The 22235-nt window shown below is 39.1% G+C and overlaps 1 protein-coding gene across 1 annotated transcript in view; it reads right to left on the bottom strand.

Moving 5' to 3' along the window:
• IL13RA1 (interleukin 13 receptor subunit alpha 1) overlaps nt 1–22235 on the bottom strand; it is a 61987-nt gene that overhangs the window by 17546 nt on the left and 22206 nt on the right. Inside the window, exons 5-9 of the mRNA XM_081115035.1 lie at nt 15860–16047; nt 13446–13597; nt 5336–5383; nt 4915–5047; nt 1879–1975 (exon numbers count right to left, since the gene is read on the bottom strand). Of these exons, the coding sequence (XP_080971161.1) occupies nt 1879–1975; nt 4915–5047; nt 5336–5383; nt 13446–13597; nt 15860–16047 (618 nt within the window). The remainder of the gene's footprint in view (nt 1–1878; nt 1976–4914; nt 5048–5335; nt 5384–13445; nt 13598–15859; nt 16048–22235) is intronic.

The following is a 22235-nucleotide window of genomic DNA, read 5'->3' as shown; positions in this document are numbered from 1 at the left end:
AAATGGATCCAGCATTCACTTAGTTGGCTGAAGCCAAAAATCTCGAGTTATGCTTGAATTTTCAATTTCCCCCACATCTCCACAGAGAAGCATCCATCAGCTAGTGCTATCAATTCTATCTTCAAAATATATCTCACATCAGACCAGTTCTTACTACTTCCATTGCCAACACCTAGCCTAGGCTACCCTCACCTTTCCCTTCAGACCCTGCAATATCTTCTAATCTGCTGCTTCTATGCTTGCCCATTCTTCACTCAGCAACTATAGTGATCTTTTGTGACAGTAAATCACACTCTCCAATGTTTCCCCCTTATGCTTAAGATAAAATCTAATTTCTTGCCATGGCCTACGTGATCTAGCCCTGCCACCTCTCCAGCCTCATCTCCTATCACTCTCTCCCTTGCACACTTTACTCCAATAAGACACACAAAGATCATCCCAGCCTTGGGAGCCTTTGCACTTACTGTTCCCTTGGCCTGGAATACTCTTTCTCTGAATATCTAGCCCAGGGGTCCTCAAACTTTTTAAACAGGGGGCTAGTTCACTGTCCCTCAGACCGTAGGAGGGCCACACTATAGTTTAAAAAAAAAACTATGAACAAATTCCTATGCACACTGCACATATCTTATTTTGAAGTAAAAAAACAAAATGGGAACAAATATTTGTATTTGCATGTGGCCCACGGGCCGTAGTTTGAGGACCCCTGGTCTAGCCTTTCTCCACATCACCCCATAACTTTACTACTCACTATGTGAAGTCATACTATTTGTGACTTGTTATCTATCTATATCTATATCTATATCTATATCTATATCTATATCTAATTTAATTTGTTTTATATATACAGGGTATTCCCCCAAAATGTATACATACTTTACCAGCTGATAGCTCATGTTTGAAAATGAAATGTATTTTAATAAACACTGCCTTTATAACTGTTTAAAGTGTGTGTATACATTTTTGGGACTATATATATATTCATCCCCCTAGAACAGGGGTGGGCAAACTTTTTGACTCGAGGGCCACAATGGGGTCTTAAACTGGACCGGAGGGCCGGAACAAAAGCATGGATGGAGTGTTTGTGTGAACTAATATAAATTCAAAGTAAACATCATTACATAAAAGGGTATGGTTTTTTTTTTTTTAGTTTTATTCATTTCAAACGGGCCGGATCCGGCCCACAGGCCGTAGTTTGCCCACGGCTGCCCTAGAATGTAGATAGGGACTTTGTCCTGTTCACTGCTGTAATGCCAGCAATGAGGACAGTGACTGGCACATAAATAGGCACTCAATAAATGTATGTTGAATAACTATTGACATAATGATAAAATATTGGTTTAGACCCAGCTTAATAACCTTATTTCAACCATAGGTATTTACTGAAAGAGCAAATGATGGCACCAGACTAGTCCCTATAGTGAAATAGAGAAGGGAAAACATTCTCAAGGAATGAATACTGTATATTACATTCAACATGGTGAAGCTCTTTCCTACAGCATTAAGTAGCAACATGCTTTGCATTCATACCAGACAAGTCATTTAATGAACAATAGTTTCCATTTTTAAAACCTCATTCCAACAGCTACCAATGTCAATAAATTAGACATCTGAAAGGGTAGAGTGAACGTAAGTCCTAGCAACAATTCTAAACACATGCCAAGAAAGTAGTGCCTGAGCAGAGCCTGGAAAGCTCAACTAACACTTCCCTCACCATAAAATGGGCATAATGATACCTCTTTGCCATGCCATACTATCAAAAGTCAGTTATAACCCAAATGCTTTTAATACACTTGGCAAACATCAAACACCCACACAGAGTAATAACCATAGCAACCAGGCTAGCAGAATCTGTCAAGCCTGCCTGGGCAGCTGCCTTACCTTTTTAGATAAAGCAGAAGGACTATGATTGCACCTGCAACAATGATTGGAATGATGAGTAACATGGTGGTATAGAGTGTTGGATTGGTCTTCTTACCTGGAAAATGGAAAGCAAACAGAAAGATATGAGATAAAATTCTTTTAGAAATAAACCAAGCAACAGCTCTATTAGAGTAGTGAGGTCACAGATATTTCTGCCTCTGCCCCAAACTATTTTCCAAAACCCTTCAATTAACTTATCCTCTGTTATCTTAAGAGTGGGGGGAGGTCTTGCTCTAGTGCCCAAAATTCCATGAATGAATAAACACCTTAAAAATTATCTGAAACCAAGATATTGCAACAGGTTTCAGACACTATTAACAAAGATGTTATATCTGTTAAACACATCATCTCATTAACAGTGACTATCTTTTCTTATTGGTTACTTAATACTATTAGAACACCTAAAATAATCCTAACAACAACTAGCACTACTACTATTCTTAATTTAGCACCTACTATATGTGTGATACCATACTAGGTGCTTCTACATGTGTATATCTATGCTACAGAAATAGATAATACTGTCTCCCATTTATACAGATGAGAAGGGCAAGGCTCAGAGCAGTTTACTAGCTTGTCCCTAAGGGTTTAGTAAGTGATGGAGTCAAGCCTCAAATTCAGCACTATCCAAATTCAAAGTCTTGAATTTAATGCCTTGTTACACCTAACACGTGAACTATATGTCTATTTATTTGCTTATCTTTTCCACTAGGACATGAACATTTAGAAAGCATCATCAAGGCATAGCATCATTGTTTTAGGCAGCCTCTTAGATGGCCCCAAATGATCCCTGCCTCCTTATATTCACACCCTTATATAACCTCCTGCCCTTGAGGGTGGGCTAGACTAATTGACTCATTTGTAAAGAACTGAACAGCAACAGTGATGGAATATCATTTCCAAGATCAGGTTATAAAAGACTGTGGTTTCCATACTGGGTGTTCTTTTATATATTCTTTCTTTCTTGGATCACTCACTAGGGGAAGCCAGCTGCTGCTGTGTCACTAGGTAGTCCTAGGGGGAGATCCATATGGCGAGGAACTGAGGGATGCCTCTGTATTAATATCCTAGAATTGCTGTAACAAATCACTACACACTGGTTGGCTTAAAACAACAGAAACATATTCTCTCACAGTTCTTGAGACTAAAAGTCCAAAATGAAGGTATCAACAAGGACATGCTCCCTCTGAAGGCTCTAGAGAATAATTCCTCATTGCCTGTTCCTAGATTCTGGTGGCTCCCAGAATCCTTGGCATTTCTTGGTTTGTAGCTGCAGCACTCCAATCTCTGCCTCCATGTACACATGGTCTTTGCTATGTATGTATCTCTGTGTTTCTATGTATCCTCTCTTCTATTTATAAGAATGGTAGTCATTGGTTTTAGGGCTTACTCTAATCCAGTATGATCTCATTTCAATTTGAATACATCTGCAAATCTCTATTTCCCAATAAGGTCACACTCATAGGTAACAGGAGTTGAAATTGAAACACATCTTTTTTAGGGAGGGATATAATTTAATCTGCTATAACCCCCCCTCCAGCAGCCAGAGAGGAATTGAGGCTCTCCAATGACCACATTAGTAGTGATCTTGGAAGTGGACTCTCTAGCCCCAGTCAAGCCTTCAGATGAGGCTCTAGTCCACACTGATAGTTTGACTGTAACCTCATGAGAGAACTTGAGCCAGAGTTACCTAGCTAACCTGTGCCCAGAATCCTGACACACAGAAAGAAACTGAATTAGTAAATATGTGTTTTTTAAGCCACTACATTTTGGCATAATTTTTTACGCAACAATAGATAACTAATACAACCATGTCTGACACATAGCTTGTTCAATTTCTCAATAGGAAATTGACTACCTTAACAACTTGTCTCTCTGTTAGATAGCTGTTAGAAAGTCCTGAAGTTGGTCCTCTTTTGCCCCAAAGGAGCCACAAAAAAGATAGTCTATTCCCTCTTCCACCTGAAAATACCTAAAATGTTAGAATTCATTAATCATGACTCTCCAAAGCTTACTTCATCAAGTGTTTCTCCCTAAATTTTGAGATTCTTCAACACCCTGATTACCCTCTTTCAAGAATAGGTTGTAGTCTGCTGATGCACCTCCTAGAACAGGGGTGGGCAAACTTTTTGACTCGAGGGCCACAATGGGTTCTTAAACTGGACCAGAGGGCCGGAACAAAAGCATGGATGGAGTGTTTGTGTGAACTAATATAAATTCAAAGTAAACATCATTACATAAAAGGGTACGGTCTTTTTTTTTCAATAGTTTTATTCATTTCAAACAGGCCGGATCTGGCCCGCGGGCCGTAGTTTGCCCACGGCTGTCCTAGAATGTGGTGCCCAGAATGAATACAGCACATTTGATGTGCACAGGATACTGTGCCCCACCCTCCCACGTTCCTTTGTTTTAGGTGCTGCACTGTCACTGCTGCCTATGACTGCATGTGCCTTTAGGAATACTTAAGGATCCAATGTTGAGTCACTTTGAGTTTACAAAGTCAAACAAAACCCTATACGCATCCTACAACATACACATTCATAAAGCACAGGTCTTTTCAATCCTATACTTGAGCCTGGCAAATAGCTTGTTCAGCCTCTCAATTAATAAATGAAACTGATCTTTTCAAACCTAGATACAGGTTTATCTCTATTAAATGCCATCTAGGGTCACTGTTCTATTCTTGATTCTATCACCAACACATAAGCTAAGTCCTCTAGCATTGTATAATCTGTAGAATTAATCATGCCTACCTTCTAAAGATGGAGACAGGACAGAAGAGAAGAGAATACCATTTGCATTATGGATTTTCAAAGCGCTGCATATTACAAATTGGGTGATTTGACAGTAATTAAACAGAAAATACATTTCAATTGTAATACTCACTGGCTGACATTAAGAATATAGAATGTCCCTTTTCCCATCCTATCTTCTGCTTCAGCTTAGTTTCCATACATCAATGGTTTAAATTTGAATGAAATCCTGTTCCCTTACCTATACTCATCGCTGGACTCCAATTACTCCACAGTTTGTCATCTTCATAGCATAACTTATTTGTTTTTACTCTCATTCTGACTGTGTTCAAAGTATCACGAAGAACACCAGGAACCCGGAAACAAATTGTGCCCTTAAAATTAAACACACACACACACACACACACACACACACACACACACGTAATATTAATAGTTTATTCTCTTTCTCTGCTTCTGAATCTTAAATATAATTATCGACCAAATTCTGTATATGTTTAAGACTTGAATTGTACTCCAAATTATCTGACTTTAACTCCTGGATAAAAATGGACAATAATACACAGAACAAAGCAGTTCAAATTTAGGCTATGCTCACCAGGCCCTATCCCCAACTACTCTTATGTGTTTAAGCCCAAATAGCTAAAGTTGAATTTACTGACCTCCAGGTTTTCCTCAAACTCTGAACTATCACATGTGGGCTCTTCAACCTTGAAAATATAAAATAATGAATCAATTGAAAATATTTTTAAAAATCACATTTTACAAGATTTAACCATTTCTAACAAGGTTTCCTTTATTCCATTAAAACAGTACCAGCCCTTGGCTGGTATCGCTCAGTTGGTTGGGTATCATCTCATGTACTGTAGAGTTGATGATTCTCTCTCATTATTGATATTTCTATCTCTCTCTCCCTCTCCCTTCCTTTCTGAAATCAGTAAAAAATATTTTTTTTAAAATTTTCTTAAATAGGATAAAAAATATTAACCATAAAGAAAACATTTTTTATAAAGCCATCTATATTAAAATTAAAAATGTATCCTATTAAGGAAATAAAAAGATAAGGCATAGAGTGAGAGAAGATATTTGCAATTTCTGACAAAGGACTTGCATATATGTATTATATAATATATATTTACATTTATACATAATACACACATATGTACATATATTCCACAAATTAATAAGGAAAAGACAGATAACCCAATGAAAAAACTGGCCAAAGACTTGAACACGCATTTCACAAGACGATATTCAAATTGCCAGTAAACATGAAAAACTACTCAATTTCATTAATCATCAGGGAAATGCAAATTAAATATACAAGATAACAATACACACACCTACCAGACAATAAATACCAAGTGTTGGTGAGCAGCAGTTGCCAACCAGTGGTCTGCGGACCACTGGTCCGTGAAGTCCGAAAAGTTGGTGACTGCTGCTGGTGAGGATATGAAGGCTCTAGCACTCTCAATTTCTGCTCTTAGTAGTGTAAATTAGCAAAACCACTTGGGAAAACTGATACTATTTACTAGAATCAGATGTAATCCTACGACCCATATATGCCCAACCAAAATGTACGCATGTGTACACCAAGAAATATTGGCATAATGGAATGAATACAATGAGTATGAATCATCTACAACTACAGGCAAGAATATCAGTCAATCTCATAAACATAACACAATGAAAGAAGGCACACACACACACAAAAGTAAATTCACTATAATTAGTTTATATAAAGTTTAAAAAGAGTCAACAAAACTAATCTCTGAGATTAGAAGTCAGGATAATAGTTGCTCTTTGGGAGGGTAGTGACCAAAAGGGGTCATGATGTGGCTTCTGGGGTGCTGGTTATGTAAGTGAAAAATTATTTGCAAAATCACTTGTGAAAAATCATTGAACTGCATATAATGACTTGTGTAATTTTTCTCCTACATCAATTACAAATTAAAATAAGAAAAAGAAATCATTCTCCCTTGTGGAGAGTATAATATATGAAAAAGAACTAGGTTACAGAAAATATAATGTAAAATTTTACTCCACACAATTTAAGTCACTTGCTGTCTGATGTAAAAAAAACCCAATCAGTTCCTAAAATACAAATATTTCAAAACTGAGTAAAACACCACACATGAAAATCTGTCTATTTCTGGCCAACAGGTACATGAAAAAAATGTTCAATATCACTAATCATTGGGAAATACAAAACAAAACCACAATGAGATACCATCTCATACCTATTAGAAGGGCTATTATTAAAAAATCAACAAATAACAAGTGTTGTCAAGGATGTAGAGAAAAGAGGACCCTTGTGCACTATTGGTGAGAATGTAAACTGGTGTAGCCACTATGGAATACAATATTACATATTCATATGGGGGAGGGGGGAGAATCTTTTTTCTTTTTGAATGGAGGTTCCTCAAAAAAATTAAAAATATGGGGGGAAAATTATCTTTTTTTGTATGGAGGTTACTCAAAAAATTAAAAATAGAACTACCATATGATCCAGCAATCCTATTTCTATGAATATATCCAAAGGAAATGAAATCAGGACCTCAAAGGAAAACAAATCAGGATCTTGAAGAGATATCTGCACTCCATGTTCACTGCAGCATTATTCACCATAGCCAAGATGTGGAAACAACCTAAGTATCATCAATGGGTGGATAAAGAAGAGGTGGCACCTAGGAATATTATTCAGACATGAGAAAGAAAAAAATCCTGCCATTTGTGATAACTTCGAGGAAACTTGAGGGGATTATGCTAAGTGGAATAAGACAGAGAAATATAAATATTATATGCTCTCACTTATATGTGGGATCTAAAAAAGTCAAATTCATAGAAGCAGAGAATAGAGTAGTAGTTGCCAGAGGCTAGGGGATATGAAAAATGGGAAGATGTTCATCAAAGGGTGTAAAATTTCAGTTATAAGTTCTGAAGATCTAATGGATAGCACAGTGATTATAGTTAATAATACTGTATTGTATACTTGAAATTTGCTGTGAGAGTAGATTTTAAGTGTTCTCACCACACCAAAAAAAAAAAGGTAACTGTGTGAGGTGATGGATGTTAGTTTGATTGTGGATATCATTTCACAAAGTGCATGTATATTAAATCATCATGTTGTACACCTTGAAAATAATCACACTGTACACCCTAAATATATATATATATATATTTTTACATGTTAATTATATCTCAGTAAGGGTGGAAAAATGTCTTTTTTTAAAAATATTTTTTTTTATTTTTCAATTACAGTTGACATACATTATATTAGTTTCAGGTGTATAACATAGTGATTAGACATTTATATAAAAAACTAGAGGCCGGGTGCACTACATTTGTGCACAGGGGCCAGGTCCCCTCAGCCCAGCCTGCACCCTCTCCAATCCAGGACCCCTTGGGGGATGTCCGACATCCCTCTCACAATCCTGGACTGCTGGCTCCTAATCACTCACCTGCCTTCCTGCCTGGTCACCCCTAACTGGCCCCCATGCTGGCCTGATTGCCCCTCACTGCCTATGTGTGCCAGCCTGATTGCCCCTAACTGCCTCCCCTGCCGGCCTGGTTGCCCCTAACTGCCCCCTGCTGCCAGCCAGGTAGCCCTCAATTGCCCCCCTCTGCTGGCCTGGTCGCCCCCAACTGCCCCCCCACTGGCCTTGTTGCCCCTTACTGGTCCCCCTGTCAGCCTAATTGCCCCCAACTGCCCCCCCACAAGCCTGGTCATCCCCACTGCACCACCCTGCCTGCCTGGTCATCCCTAACTGCCCACCTGCTGGCCTGATTGCCCCCAACTGCCCCCCCCTGCCGGCCTAGTTGCCCCATGCAGCCTGCGTGTTCAGTCATTTGGTCATCCCTCACTACCCCCCCCCTGCCAGCCTGGTTGTAGGCAGCCATCTTGTGAGGGTGTGAGGGTCAATTTGCATATTGCCACTTTATTATATATGATAATTCAACTTTTATGCCCTCACCAGTGTGGCTCAGTTAGTTGGAGCATCATCCTGTGCACCAAAAGTTTGCAGGTTCAATTCCTGGTCAGGACACATACTCAAGGTTGCGGGTTCCATCCGAGCTGGGGTGCATATAGGAGGTAGCCAATTGATGTTTCTCTCTCTTTTCCCTCTCCCACTAAAATCAATAAAAACATATCCTCAGGTGAGAAATGAGTATACACACACACACACACACACACACACACACACACACACACTAGTGGCCCGGTGCACAAAAATTTGTGCACTCGGGTGGGTCCCTCAGCCCGGCCTGTGCCCTCTCTCACTCTGGGGCCCCTCGGGGGCCCCTTCCCCTGGCTGCTGGCACCAGTTTTCCTCCGGCGCCCAGAACCCAGGCCTTCGCTCTTCGCCAGGAGGGGCCGGCGCAGCAGGCTTCACTCTTCGCTGCTTGGGCCCAGGGGGTGGGGCCGGCATGGCGGGCTTAGCTCTTCGCTTGCCACACCAGCCTTCGCTCACTGCTCCTCCCGGGGGCCAGCGGGGTTTGCTCCATCGCTTGGCGCCTACATATGCAAATTAGCCGCCATCTCTGTTGGCGGTTAATTTGCATATCATGCTGATTAGCCAATGGGGGGCGTAGTGAAGGTATGGTTAATTACCATGTTTGTCTATTATTAGATAGGATATATATATATATATATATATATGTATTCAACTTCTATCAGAGATATTTAAACATGGGACAAAGAACAGAACATATATAGCTATAATTTTTGGCATTCAATGTCATTCACTAAATGGTTCCTATCAGTATTTGTTAAGAGCTGAAAGGCCAGCTGAATGATGAAGGGTCATCCTTTCAATACCTCATATAGGTGCAGAGAAAAAGCTACTCAGGGACTACTGTACCCCACTGCTGGTCATATGGAATTAGAGGCCTACTGGGGAATCCCAAGTGTCAACTACCACTTGAGGGATCAGGTTGCAGGCTGATGTCCTCCCTCCCTTGGACCATCTCCCAGATAGGTAGATAGATAGATAGATAGATAGATAGATAGATAGATAGATAGATTCCAAAGTCAGTAAATTATTGTGTAAATTAAAGGCCTTGGGCTCTTGTTCAAATGTAAATCCTCTTGTGTTATTTATCAGCTGCTCAGATACCTCTATGAGAAAAGGAAAACAAAGGCACAGAGAACCAAGTAGACAGTTTGCAGGGATGGGGGTGGCCAAAAACAAGTCATTCTTACTTTGTGATTCTGTCATGAGCTACCTCTGTCTGACCACAGCCCTCATGTGATGGCACAGTTCATGTTCCAGCCTACTTCCCTCTCTTAACTGGAACACCAGGCAAAATAATTCCTCAAAAAGTCTTGCAAAAAGAAAAAAAGAAAAAAAGGTTTAACCAGCAGAACTCAAGAGAGCACACAAAAGCTGATGACATTCTAGGAGAGGAAGCAGCTGCTGACCATCTGCTAGGAGAGAGTACATTACACTCAAGTGTATAAATAGAATTAACTCCACATAGGCTATAGTTCTGATTTAGATTAATAAGTTCCATATATGTGTGTTCTCTTCTGTTCAGAAGTTCATAAAAAATAAAGTAATTTAATTCAACAAAAATGTGTTAAGTGATGACTACACAAATGGTGTTATACCAAGTATTCTTTGTCAAGGTTTAATACGTGGAGACCAACTTTTGAAGTCATACTTATTAGCTGTATGGTCCGTAATAAGTTACTTAACCTCTCTGAGCCTTAGTTTCTCTATAAAATGTAAACTACTTCATGAATTATTATAAACCACCGTATGAGAAGTACACAGAAGAGGATATTTGTAGCATATCATAAACACTTAATAATTGATGGCTGTTAGTATTAAGAGGAAGTATTGATGTGCTCCACAGTGTTTAAGAACAAAATCATTGAACTTGGACTTTTGCTGAAATTTTGACTCTACCACTTTCTAGAAATGTGATCTTAGGAGTATTCTCTGAGACTGAGTTTTCTCATCTGTAAAATGGGGAGGGGGACAGCACCTAGATCAGGGGTGGGCAAACTTTTTGACTCGAGGGCCACAATGGGTTCTTAAACTGGACCGGAGGGCCAGAACAAAAGCATGGATGGAGTGTTTGTGTGAACTAATATAAATTCAAAGTAAACATCATTACATAAAAGGGTACGGTCTTTTTTTTTTTTTTTTTTTTTTTAGTATTATTCATTTCAAATGGGCCGGATCCGGCCCGCGGGCAGTAGTTTGCCCATGGCTGGGATAGAGCATTGGGGTTACTGTGAGGACTTAATGAGACAATTCAGATCAAGTGCTTATTAAAATACCTAGTGCATACTAATTTCTCAATACATGTTAGCTGCTATTAATAGCAGGAACAGCACAAAGTAAACACCACCTAACTCCTCCCTACAGCAGCTTATATTTTTAGTGGAGAGAACAGGCCAAAACAGGTGATCAGAGTAACTAGCAGGACATAATTCAGTGCCAAATGAGTAATACAAGCAGCATATGTATTCGGGATTTGACATGAGAGCAATAAAGGCTGGAGAAAGCAAGTATATTTCAGTTTTCTGATAGCTCACTTAGTTGGAAATGCAAGTTGCACCCACTCCCCACTTGGAAGCCCTTTGCCTTTTCCCTTTGCAGTATTGTATGGGGACATCGGTTTCTGTTCTAGATCATGGTTACTCTATTTCAGAAGTAGATTGATCTGCAAATGCCCAGAAGAGCTCTGATCAGCTGTGGACCTGGTCGCTTCCTTTGGAGTTATTAAACTGTCAACACTGGCTTATTTTAGTAAGTAGAGATGCTCCTCAACTTATGATGGCGTTGCATCCCAATAAACACCTCATATGTTGAAAATATCCGAAGTCGAAAATGCATTTAATACACCTAACCTACTGAACATCATAGCTTAGCCTAGCCTATATTAAACATTCTCAGAACACTTACATGACCTAAAGTGGGGCAAAATAATCTAATAAGGGTAATATGCAAATTGACCAAATGGCGGAACGACCAGAACGCCCACAGCCGCTCGCCCCGGCTGGCCCCACCCCTGAGCGGGCACCCCGACCCTGATCAGAGGTGGTGGGGGCAGCCAGCAAACCACCCACAGCCCCTAGCCCCGGCCGGCCCTGCTCATGGCCCCTTGCCCCAGCCGCCCACCCCCGATGGCCCCCATCAGGGCAGGCTGGCTGGACCCCACTAGTGCACAAATTCATGCACTGGGCCTCTAGCTGTATAATAAAGTGTTGAATATCGCATATAATTTATTGAATACTGTACCAAAAGTGAAAAACAATGGATAGTCATCACTAATGTACACAGTTAAAAGCACAGTGGGCCTGAAGAATGTTTGAAGCATTGCTAAAATTAATTACACATGAGAGTGTATCATACTGCATAGCACTAGTCCAGGAAAAGATCAAAATTCAAACTTCAAAGTACAGTTTCTAGCAAATGTGTATCGTTTTTTGTGCCATCGTAAGTCAAACCATGATAAGTCTGTATTTTGAAACTCCCTTGAGTAGCTAAAGCAATTGAACCAAGGAATTTGCCCACGTGTGCTGGGCTCCTTTAAAAGCCAATACAAAACACTTGGTTTCGAACCTCTAAAACTCAAATGCACAGGGCCGGGGCAGGTGGCACACAACTGAGTGGCACAGTCCCTGTGGTCTTGAGGTGCCACCTTATGGAAACTACACTCTTCGGGTACCACAGTTTTAAATCTAGGTAAAAATTTCAAATTAAAAAGACAAACAAAACTCCAGTTTGTGGCCCAAACAAAAATGTCTGAGGCCCAGTTTGTGACCTCTACTCTAAAGTCTATCAATGAGACTGATGCCCTGAGGTTATGCTGCATGATGTTATGCCCAGTGTCCCACAGGGACCTCTAATTAGCATATTTTGTACTAGATTCGGAATAATAAAACTGTATATAATCCAACCAATACTAACTACTCAAATTTGAATACTTTAGTTGCCACAAACTCTAAGAAAACTGAATGGCCATACCAGAGCCTTCAAGTATCTACCTGATCTGACTCTAGAGTTCATTCTGTTTTTCACACATGCCACACTCATTCCTTCCAAGGCTTTGTACTTGCTGTCCTCTTCAACCCCAGATCTTCACATGGCTAGCTCCTGCTCATCATTCTGGTCTCATCTCTGGTCACCACTTTGGATGATTACCCTACCTACTATTCCCTCAGGCCTTCCCATCACTGTACTATATCACCCCATTTAATTTTCTTCATAGCATCCATTCCCTAAAATTAGCTTATTCATTTATATATTTATCTTCTTATTTATATTTATATAGTGCATGGCACATGGTAGTCACATAATAAAATTTTTTTGAAATATGTTTTTATTGATTTTTTTAGAGAGCAAGGAAGGAAGAGGGAGAGAAAAACATTGATGTGAGAGAAACGTTGATCAGCTGCCTCCTGCACACACCCCAACAAGGGTTCAAGCCTACAACCTGGGCATGTGCCCTGGCCAGGAATGGAACCAGTGATGTTTCAATGCACAGGACGATTTTCAACCAACTGAGCCACAAGAACCAGGTCTAATAAAATTTTTTTGAGCAAATGAATTAATATATGGCTTAAATCTTGCAGTCAATGCTATCATAAACCCTCAAACCTTTCACCAACCTATTTCAGACAAGGAATTATCATCATCATAATTATGTGACAAATCTAAGAGCTAAATTTCATTGATATTTCAATGTGTTATACTATAAGAAATTCAAGTGAAAGAAAAACGTCCAAATAAAGACAACAATCTAAGAAACACTTACAGATAAAATATAATGCGTCTCAGTTTGGCTGTTATTGACTTCTACTTGATAAGATAAGCAAGTGCTAATAAAATTCTGTGGATTCTTCCCTAGCACGTATAAGTCACCATGTTGAAAGAAGAGCCTTTTAATATGTGGAGGATCAGGTTGCACTGAAAGAGAAATAGAAGAATACAAATTAGCTTCCAGAGTTTATTTTGATGAGATACATATGTGGGAACAGATAACAAAAGTCACAAAGTTAAATCAAAATAGGGCTGATACTTTTAATGGCCTTCCATGATCAGGCATACAGTTCTAGATTTCTGATTAGCCATGGTTAATGAAGGAAGCTTATGTTAAATTGCCTAGTAATGGATTTAAGGAACATCTTTAGGTGTCTGGAAAATGGCATGAACTCTGATATGCATCTGGTTAGAACATGGCCAGTGTACAATCAAGACATCCAGCTGCATCATAAAGAAAAGAAGTGTCTGGTCCAGATGTGCCTCCACCTAAATGGGTAACAGGGGGCACCAAGTGCAAGGGGTTTCCCCAGCTGTTACCCATTTTGCCAATCAAAGACCACAATTTAAACATTAGCCTAGTCTCTGACACATGCTACAACGATGATGAACCTCAAGGACATTATGCTAAGTGAAATAAGCCCATCACAAAAGGACAACTACTATATGATTCCATTTATGAAGTTTCCAAAGTAGTCAAAATCATAGCAACAGAAAGAAGGTGGTTACCAAGAGCAGGGGGGAGGGATGAGAGGTAATTAGTGTTTTGGGCCATTAAGTTTCAGTTTTACAAGATAAAAAGTTCTTGAGATCTGATGCACAACAATGTGAATATATTTAGCTGCTGAACAGTACATTTAGAAATGGTTAAGATGATAAATTTAATGTTATGTGATTATAACCACAATGTAAAATAAAGTAAAAAAAAAAATTAGTCAATTTAGTTTTTTTGGGAGTCAGCTATGTGTAAGACCGCGCAACAGAAGAGAATGAATAATTAACAAAAAATCTGAAGATGTCACCTTCTAGCTGAGAAGTATCTCCCTTTATGTCACCACTAATCTCTAGGAAGAAAATTAGCAAAATGAGCTTCAAAAGGTCCATCGAGGACAACCTGCCAAGCAAGGAAGAGGACAAAGAAGGGCTTTGCTTCAGATTATCCCACTTGGCATGTTACCGCAACTTCACTCCCTGGACCTACAAACTAAGCTCCCTTTGGTTCACTATTAGAATTCACTTCCCTGAGTATCTGAAAGAGCAAATAGTGTTCTGCTCACAGACTTGGGAACTTTTGTTAATTCATGGTTATTTGCCTATACATTTTCTGTATACCATTTAGCCAGTATCTGAGCTCCTTGTCGGGGTATTGCAACATATAAACAAACACAATGCTTACAGTAGTCTGCTTCAGAGATTTACAAAACACTTTTATACACCTCACATCATTTGAACCTTCTACAGTTGACCCTTGAACAACAGAGGGTTAAGGGAGTCACTGCCACCCCTAGTCAAAAATCTGCATATAAATTTGACTCCCTAACCACTTAACAACTAATAACTTACTACTAACCAGAAGCCTTCCCGATAATACAAACAGTTGATTGATGCATATGTATTTTTATACGTATTATATACTGTATTCTTATAATAAAGTAAGCTAGAGAAAATGTTAAGAAAATCATATGAAAAATACATTTACAGCACTGTACAGATTGAAAAAAATACATGTATAAGTGGACCCACACAGTTCAAACCCATGCTGTTCAAGGGTTAAATGTACAATCCTTTGAGATCAAGAGGGACCATGCACCCCATTTTATAGATGAGGAAACAAAGAGAATGTATATAGCTTTTCCAAAGTGAAGAAGCTAGCACCTCAAGCAGATATTTTATTTTCAAGTGGGAGGCTCTTCCTAATAGGCTGATACTCAGCTGCACTGGTTGTTCTCACTGATCAGTGCCTGGACCACTCAGAATGTTAGACAATTTGAATATCACCCCTGATCATTCTACCTCCAGTTTAAGCTTTTTAAAAATAAACTATAACATAGATTGTTCAGGAACTATATTCAATCACAGTTATTCTGAAGCACCATCCTGTCAAGTATTATAAGTAAAAGAGAACAGATCTTAAAAGTCAGAGAGCCTGGGTTCCAATCTTGGTTCTATAACTAACTGCTTGCTGTCTCAGTGTACTCATAAGTTAACAAGGAGAAAACATGTGCATAGGTACTAAATAAAATAATTTCTAAACTTGCTTCTTTAAAAAAGATCAAATAAAGATATATAAACATAGTCTTTTTTCTGGTAAGATCTTGAAAACAAAATCTGTTTCTATTGTATGTATTGATTTTTCAAAAGACATTAACACTTTTATCCGCGCTGTCATAGAGGACTTTGAAAACTTACCACGAGAAGTTAAAGGCACTATATGAAAGGATGGTCTAATTTTTCCTGCATTATCCTTGACCATCACTTGAACACTCTGTGGGTCGACACTGGAATTATTTACTTTAGTCAGAGTAAAAGAACAAGTAATGCGTTGACCTTCTCTAGAGATGTTTTCACACTGGTGAATTTTCCCCAGGCTGCTGTGCCTACAAGGTAAAATGAGACAATCTTCTGCATTATTTTTAACAAGAAACTCAAGAAACAAAGGCAGACATTGTTGGGTTGGGTTTTGTTTTATTTTGTTTTGTTTTGAATGACCTAAGATGTCCATGAAAAGCAATATTTGCAAGATAGATTTTTCTAAAACGATACTTTACATGGTTCCATTTTATACTCTAAGAGAAACAAATGTTCCTATAGCCATGGAAACTATAGGAGTACTGGTTCTTTTCCTTCTTCTGAATATGAAGTGTTATGAGGGCAGGTTGAGAAGTTTTATGCTTCTTGAAAATATTCCATCTGCTGAATTCCATGGTTCTCCTCTGGTCCCGCTTTCTGCTCCTTCCTTGTTTTCTTGTCTTGTTCCACTCCCTTCTCCTCTTCTCAGAGGGTTTCCATCCAGTCAATAGCCTTCTGCACATCTCTCTGTATTTCTTAGTCCCACATCTGTTCAGCCCCAGCCTACAATTTCCATCCTTTGATTAGAATTTCTATGCTAGGGATGCCTAGTCCTAACCTCTCACCTTGGATCCAATCCCAGATTTCCAAATGCTCCATTCTAGTGTTCCACTCTTGCCTCAAATTCAATGACCAAAACATATGTCCCCTTTTCCCTGACAAATTGCCTTTCCTTCTAATGTTCCAAATTTCCACCAGTCTGAGCTCATTTCCTCTGGGCTCCTCAATTTCAGTCTTTGAAATTACATTTTCCCCTTCCTTTCCCTATATTCTATCACTAAATTCTGTTATTTCTTTCTTTGCAAAGCTTCTTGAATTCTCTCCTGTGATATTTCCATTGGTCTCACCCAGTTTTATGTCCTAATCACTTCGGATTTCATGTCTTCTCCAGACTGACCTCTGGGACCTTCAGTATTAGTTCCCTCCAATCACTGCCAGATCTATGTTCCAGAATACACTGGCTTTCTAAGGGTCTTACTTCACCATGTGGTTTTAACTGTCTTCCATAACCAGTACTGCTAGTGTATTACTTCCCATTTCGAAAACCTTTGCATATACCTTTCCTCAATGATCATCAGCACCTAGCACAGTGCAAGCACAGAGAATGTGCTCGCTACACTTTTTTGTCTATGCTATCAAAGGGTTCTGTTTTGTAGTAAGTGGCGGAAGAGTCAAGCTTTACATTATCAGCCACAATGGGAGCTGTGCAAAGGGAAACAGTTTAAATAATGGACTAAGAGTAAAGAGTTCAAAACCCTTGACCTGTTATCGCAGAATCATCTATAGTCATTTAAAATGTAGATTCCTCAAACCCTCTCCCAGAGGATCCTATTTAGAAGGCCTAGGGATCAGCATTTTAACAGCAATTCTCCAGCGGATTCTACTGCAAATCAGGATTTATAAAACTTAGATCTACTCCCATAAATACAGTCAACTGATCTTTAACAAAGGAGCAAAGGCAATACCAAGGAGCAAAGATAGTCTTTTCAACAAATGGTGCCAGAACAGCTAGACGTCCACATGCAAACAATAAATCTAGTCACAGACCTTACACCCTTCACAAAACTAAACTCACAATGGGTCACAGACTTAAATGTAAAATGTACAATTATAAATCTTCTATGTAATAACATAGAATAAAACCTAGATGAACTTAGGTATGATAATGACTTTTTTAGACACAACACCAAAGGTACGATCTATAAAAGAAATAATAAGCTAGACTTCATTAAAATTAAAAACTTCTGCTCTGCAAGACAATATCAAGAAAATAAGAAAACAAGCCACAGAATGCAAGAAAATATTTGCAAAAGACACATCTGCTAAAGGGCTAATATCCAAAAAATACACAAAGAACTCTAAAAACTCAACAAGAAAACAAACAACCCAACTAAAAAATGGGCCAAAGACCCTCACAGACACCTCACCAAAGATAGATAGATGGTAAGTAAGCACATGAAAAGATGTTCCACAACAGAGAAATGCAAATTAAAGCAACAATATAACACTAAACACCTATCAAAATGGCCAAAATCCAGAATGCTGATGATACCAAATGCTGGTAAGTATGTGGAACAACAGGAACTTTCATTCATTACTGGTGGGAATGCAAAATGGTCACTGTGGAAGACAATTTGGAAGTTTCTTTAAAAAGTGAACATATTCTTACCATACAATCCAGCAATCATACTCTAGTACTTACTTAAAGGAGTTAAAAACTTATGTCCACATAAAATCCTGCATATACCATTCATAGCCAGAGTTGGAAAGCAACCAATATGTCCTTTAGTCCTTCAGGTTGCAGGCTCAATCCCTGGTAGGGGCCTGCAGGAGGCAGCGATCGATGTTTCTCTCTCTCTCTCTCCCTCTCCCTTCATCTCTCTGAAATCAATGAAAACTTATGTCCACACAAATCCTGCATATACCATTCATTGTTAGAGTTTGAAAGCAACCAAAATGTCCTTCAGTAGGTGAATGGATAAAATAAACTGTGGTACACCCAGAAAATGGAACATTATTTAGCCCTAAAAAGAAATGAGCTATCAAGCCATGAAAAGACATGGAAGAACCTTAAATTCATATTACTAAGTAAAAGAAGCCAGTTTGAAAAGGCTAGATACTATATGATTCCAACTATATGACATTCTGGGAAAAGGCAAAACTATAGAGACCGTAAAAGGATCAGTGTTTGTCAGGGGTTGGGGGAAGAGATGAAAAGGCAGAGAATAAAGAATTTTAGGGCAAGGAAAATACTCTGCATGATACTATAATCGTGGATACATGTTATTATACACGCATCCAAACACATAAAATATTTAACAGCAAGTGTGACCCCTAAGATAAACTATGGACTTTGGGTGATAATGATGTGTCAAAGTAGGTTCACCATTGGTAACAAATGTACCATTCTGGTGGGGGATGTTGATAATAGGGGAGTCTGTGCATGTGTGGGGATAGGGGTTATGTGGGAAATTTCTGTATCTTCCTCTCAATTTTGTTGTAAACCTAAAACTGCTCCAAGAAAATAAGGTATTAAAAAAAAGAAAAGTTCAGATCTAATATATTTAATCCTTCAAAGGCTGTGCAAAGAAATTCTTCAATATAACAAAATGCTCTTGTCCCTTAAGAAACAGTACATAAGGCTTTGTTCCTAATTGTAGGCCCCAGTGGTTCATGAAGGAAAACAGTCTTTTAAAAACTCACTTCCTTGGCTAGTTTTTAGAACAGACAGGCCTGGAATGTTTTCCACAGACAGCCAGAAACAGAAACCAAGATACTGATGACATTTCTGTTACATAACTAAAGAAAACTACGTAGAAAGTTAATTTTTTTTTTGTTTCAAATAATGAAAGGAACTCTTCTAATGGGAATCGAGATTCCTTTTTCAGTTTTGTCCCTGAGTATGTCACATATTTTCATGGACCCCAGATATAAAATTTATTTTTTGTTGTAATTTAGAAAAAATAAGAAAAAGTGAACTAATGTTTCTTAAAATGTTTTTTGTTGATTTTAGAGAGAGAGGGAGAAGGATAGATAGAAACATCAATGAGAGAGAAACATCAAGAAAAACATCGATTGGCTGCCTCCTGCACTCTTCCTACTGGGAACTGAACCCGAAACCCGGGCATGCGCCCCAACCGGGAAGACTCAGTGATCTCTTGATTCATGGGTCAATGCTCAACCACTGAGCCACGCTGGCTGGGAAATATTGGTTTTGAATAGACAATTTGGGGGGACTTCCTGTGAAAGATTAGATGATAAGCTAAGACAGAAGGCATTTAGCTGCTTCGTGTTAAAAATTCACACACTGGCCCAGCCTGTGTGGCACAGTTGGTTGAACATCATCCCCTGCACCAGGAGGTTGCAGGCCAATCCTCAGTAGGGGGCATGAAGGAGGAAGTGATCAATGTATCTCTCTCACTGATATTTCTATCTCTCTCTCCCTCTCCCTTCCTCTCTCTGAAATCAATAAAAACATATTTTTAAAAATCTTTAAAATTCACACACTGAAATCCTCCACAGACTCAAACTGCAAACATACAGAGGGAATGGACAAATAAAAGACTATTTCCTCAACTCTGAAGATGATTAATGTGGCAAGAAATTCCCTAAAACTCACTGACATGGCTAGTCGGGAGCTACTAAGGTCAGGCTCCTTCAATGCCAGACTGTCCCTCCAGAGCCACAAGTCACAACCCTGGGGCTTCAAAATGACACTACATTTTTGGATTGGGGATTAGGGAAACAGTCTGAGAGCTTTACATGATTTAAACTGATACCTAAATCAATTTCAAATGCTTGGTAAGGAATGAGCCATATGTCTCTCCTTCTTTTGTGATTCTGATTGTAAAGAATCTCTCTAGGGGAGAGCAGAAGAGCTGGAAGTATGGGCTAGGTGCTATTCCTTCAAGATAGGAGAAGAGGCCAGCAATGTGTACTGGCTATATCTGCAAGGGAGTGGGATGAATAATATAAAACAATATAGCTATCATGTATGGAGTGCTTACTCTATACATGTTAGTGGTCAGACATGGCTCTAAACACTTTTCATACAACAGCGGCCCTTACAACAACCTGAAGTAGTACTACTATTACTATTTCCATTTTACAGTTTACAAAACTGAGGCTCAAAGAGAAGGCACTTGACCCAAATTACACTTGCTAGTAAGAAAGAGAGCCAAGATTTGAACCTAGGGAGTGTGGCTCCAGAAAAGAATAAGTTATGGGATGGTGAGGGCAGAAAATATAGAATCTATATCAGCACAGGCCAACAAAATTTTCTGGGGTTATGGAAATATTCGATATCTGTGCTATCTAATACAAGAGCCACTAGCCACATGTGAAACTGTCTAGTAAGACTTGAACAATGAAGTTTTAATTCGCTTTAATTTTAATTAACTTAAATTAAAATGTAAATAATCACATGTTGGCTAGTGGCTCCTGTGTTGGACAGTGCAGGTTTTTATTATAACAAGAGTCTATGCTAATGACCAACTCCAGGAATGTGTATGACAAGAAGTGCTACTCCTAATCCCTGCCCCATTGAGTGCAAGGAACCATCACTCTCTTGGGATGACTTCTTGAGCCACATCCAATGATGGTAGATTTTGGTTTGCAGGCTGAAAGGCAATCCAGGCACTGTCTGTTATCAGCTTTGGCAGGACAATGCATCAACCTGAAAGAAGATTGGTTGTTCCAGTCTTGTGTAATTTATTCACCCAGGAGGGCAATCATTTCACAACTTGCTTTAAGACTTGGTTGTGCTAGTATATTGCCCAAGACACTTCCCTATTTTTCTTGTAAGAAATCCAAGGGCTACATCACCATCTACATCACCCCAATTCCTATATCTGGGTTACTTTCCTGGGTAGTCTTGCTATGGAATAACAAAGTTTCGAGGCAGGTCCGTTTCCTTTCCCTGCCCCCTCTATAGACACAGACTCTTTAAAGATCTTCCCTGTGATTATACCAATACTGATTCCAGGGAAAGCAAAAGGAGTTAATAGCGCAATAAACAAAGGATGTTACTAACTCTTAAGAGCTCTTAAAAGCCTGTAATAACAGCTCTCTCCAGACTTCACTGCAACATCAACAGAGCCAGGCTATTCCTTTTAAGACTTAGTTCTATAGCCCTTTCACTAGCAATTCTTTAGGGCAGTAATGGCGAACCTATGACACGCGTGTCAGAGGTGACACGCAAACTCATTTTTTTGGTTGATTTTTCTTTGTTAAATGGCATTTAAATATATAAAATAAATATCAAAAATATACATCTTTGTTTTACTATGGTTGCAAATATTAAAAAATTTCTATATGTGACACGGCACCAGAGTTAAGTTAAGGTTTTAAAAATGCTGACACCCGAGCTCAAAAGGTTCACCATCACTGCTTTAGGGAGTCAAATCTACTCAATCCTCCTCTTTTTAGCCCTGAACCATAATGTTCCTGAGTTGTTTATCCCTCCTAAATTATTACCCCAGTTCCGAATGTTCTTTCGCTTTAATTCCTACCAAACATTCAAACTCATATATGGAGCCTGCACCTACCATGTGTCAGGCACAGGGGAAAACAAGACACAGTCCCTGCTCTCAAGGGAGACCGCAGTCTGGGGAGGGCTACCACAAAGTAAACAGGAAACGACAACACAATGTGCTGAGTACTATTGCATGGGAAAGTGCAAGGTTCCGTGGGATACAACTATGATGGGGCACACAAA

The sequence above is a fragment of the Myotis nattereri genome, assembly GCF_964212035.1.
Source record: "Myotis nattereri genome assembly, chromosome: X".
Lineage (NCBI taxonomy): Eukaryota > Metazoa > Chordata > Mammalia > Chiroptera > Vespertilionidae > Myotis > Myotis nattereri.
This window is presented reverse-complemented; position numbering and strand designations above follow the sequence as displayed.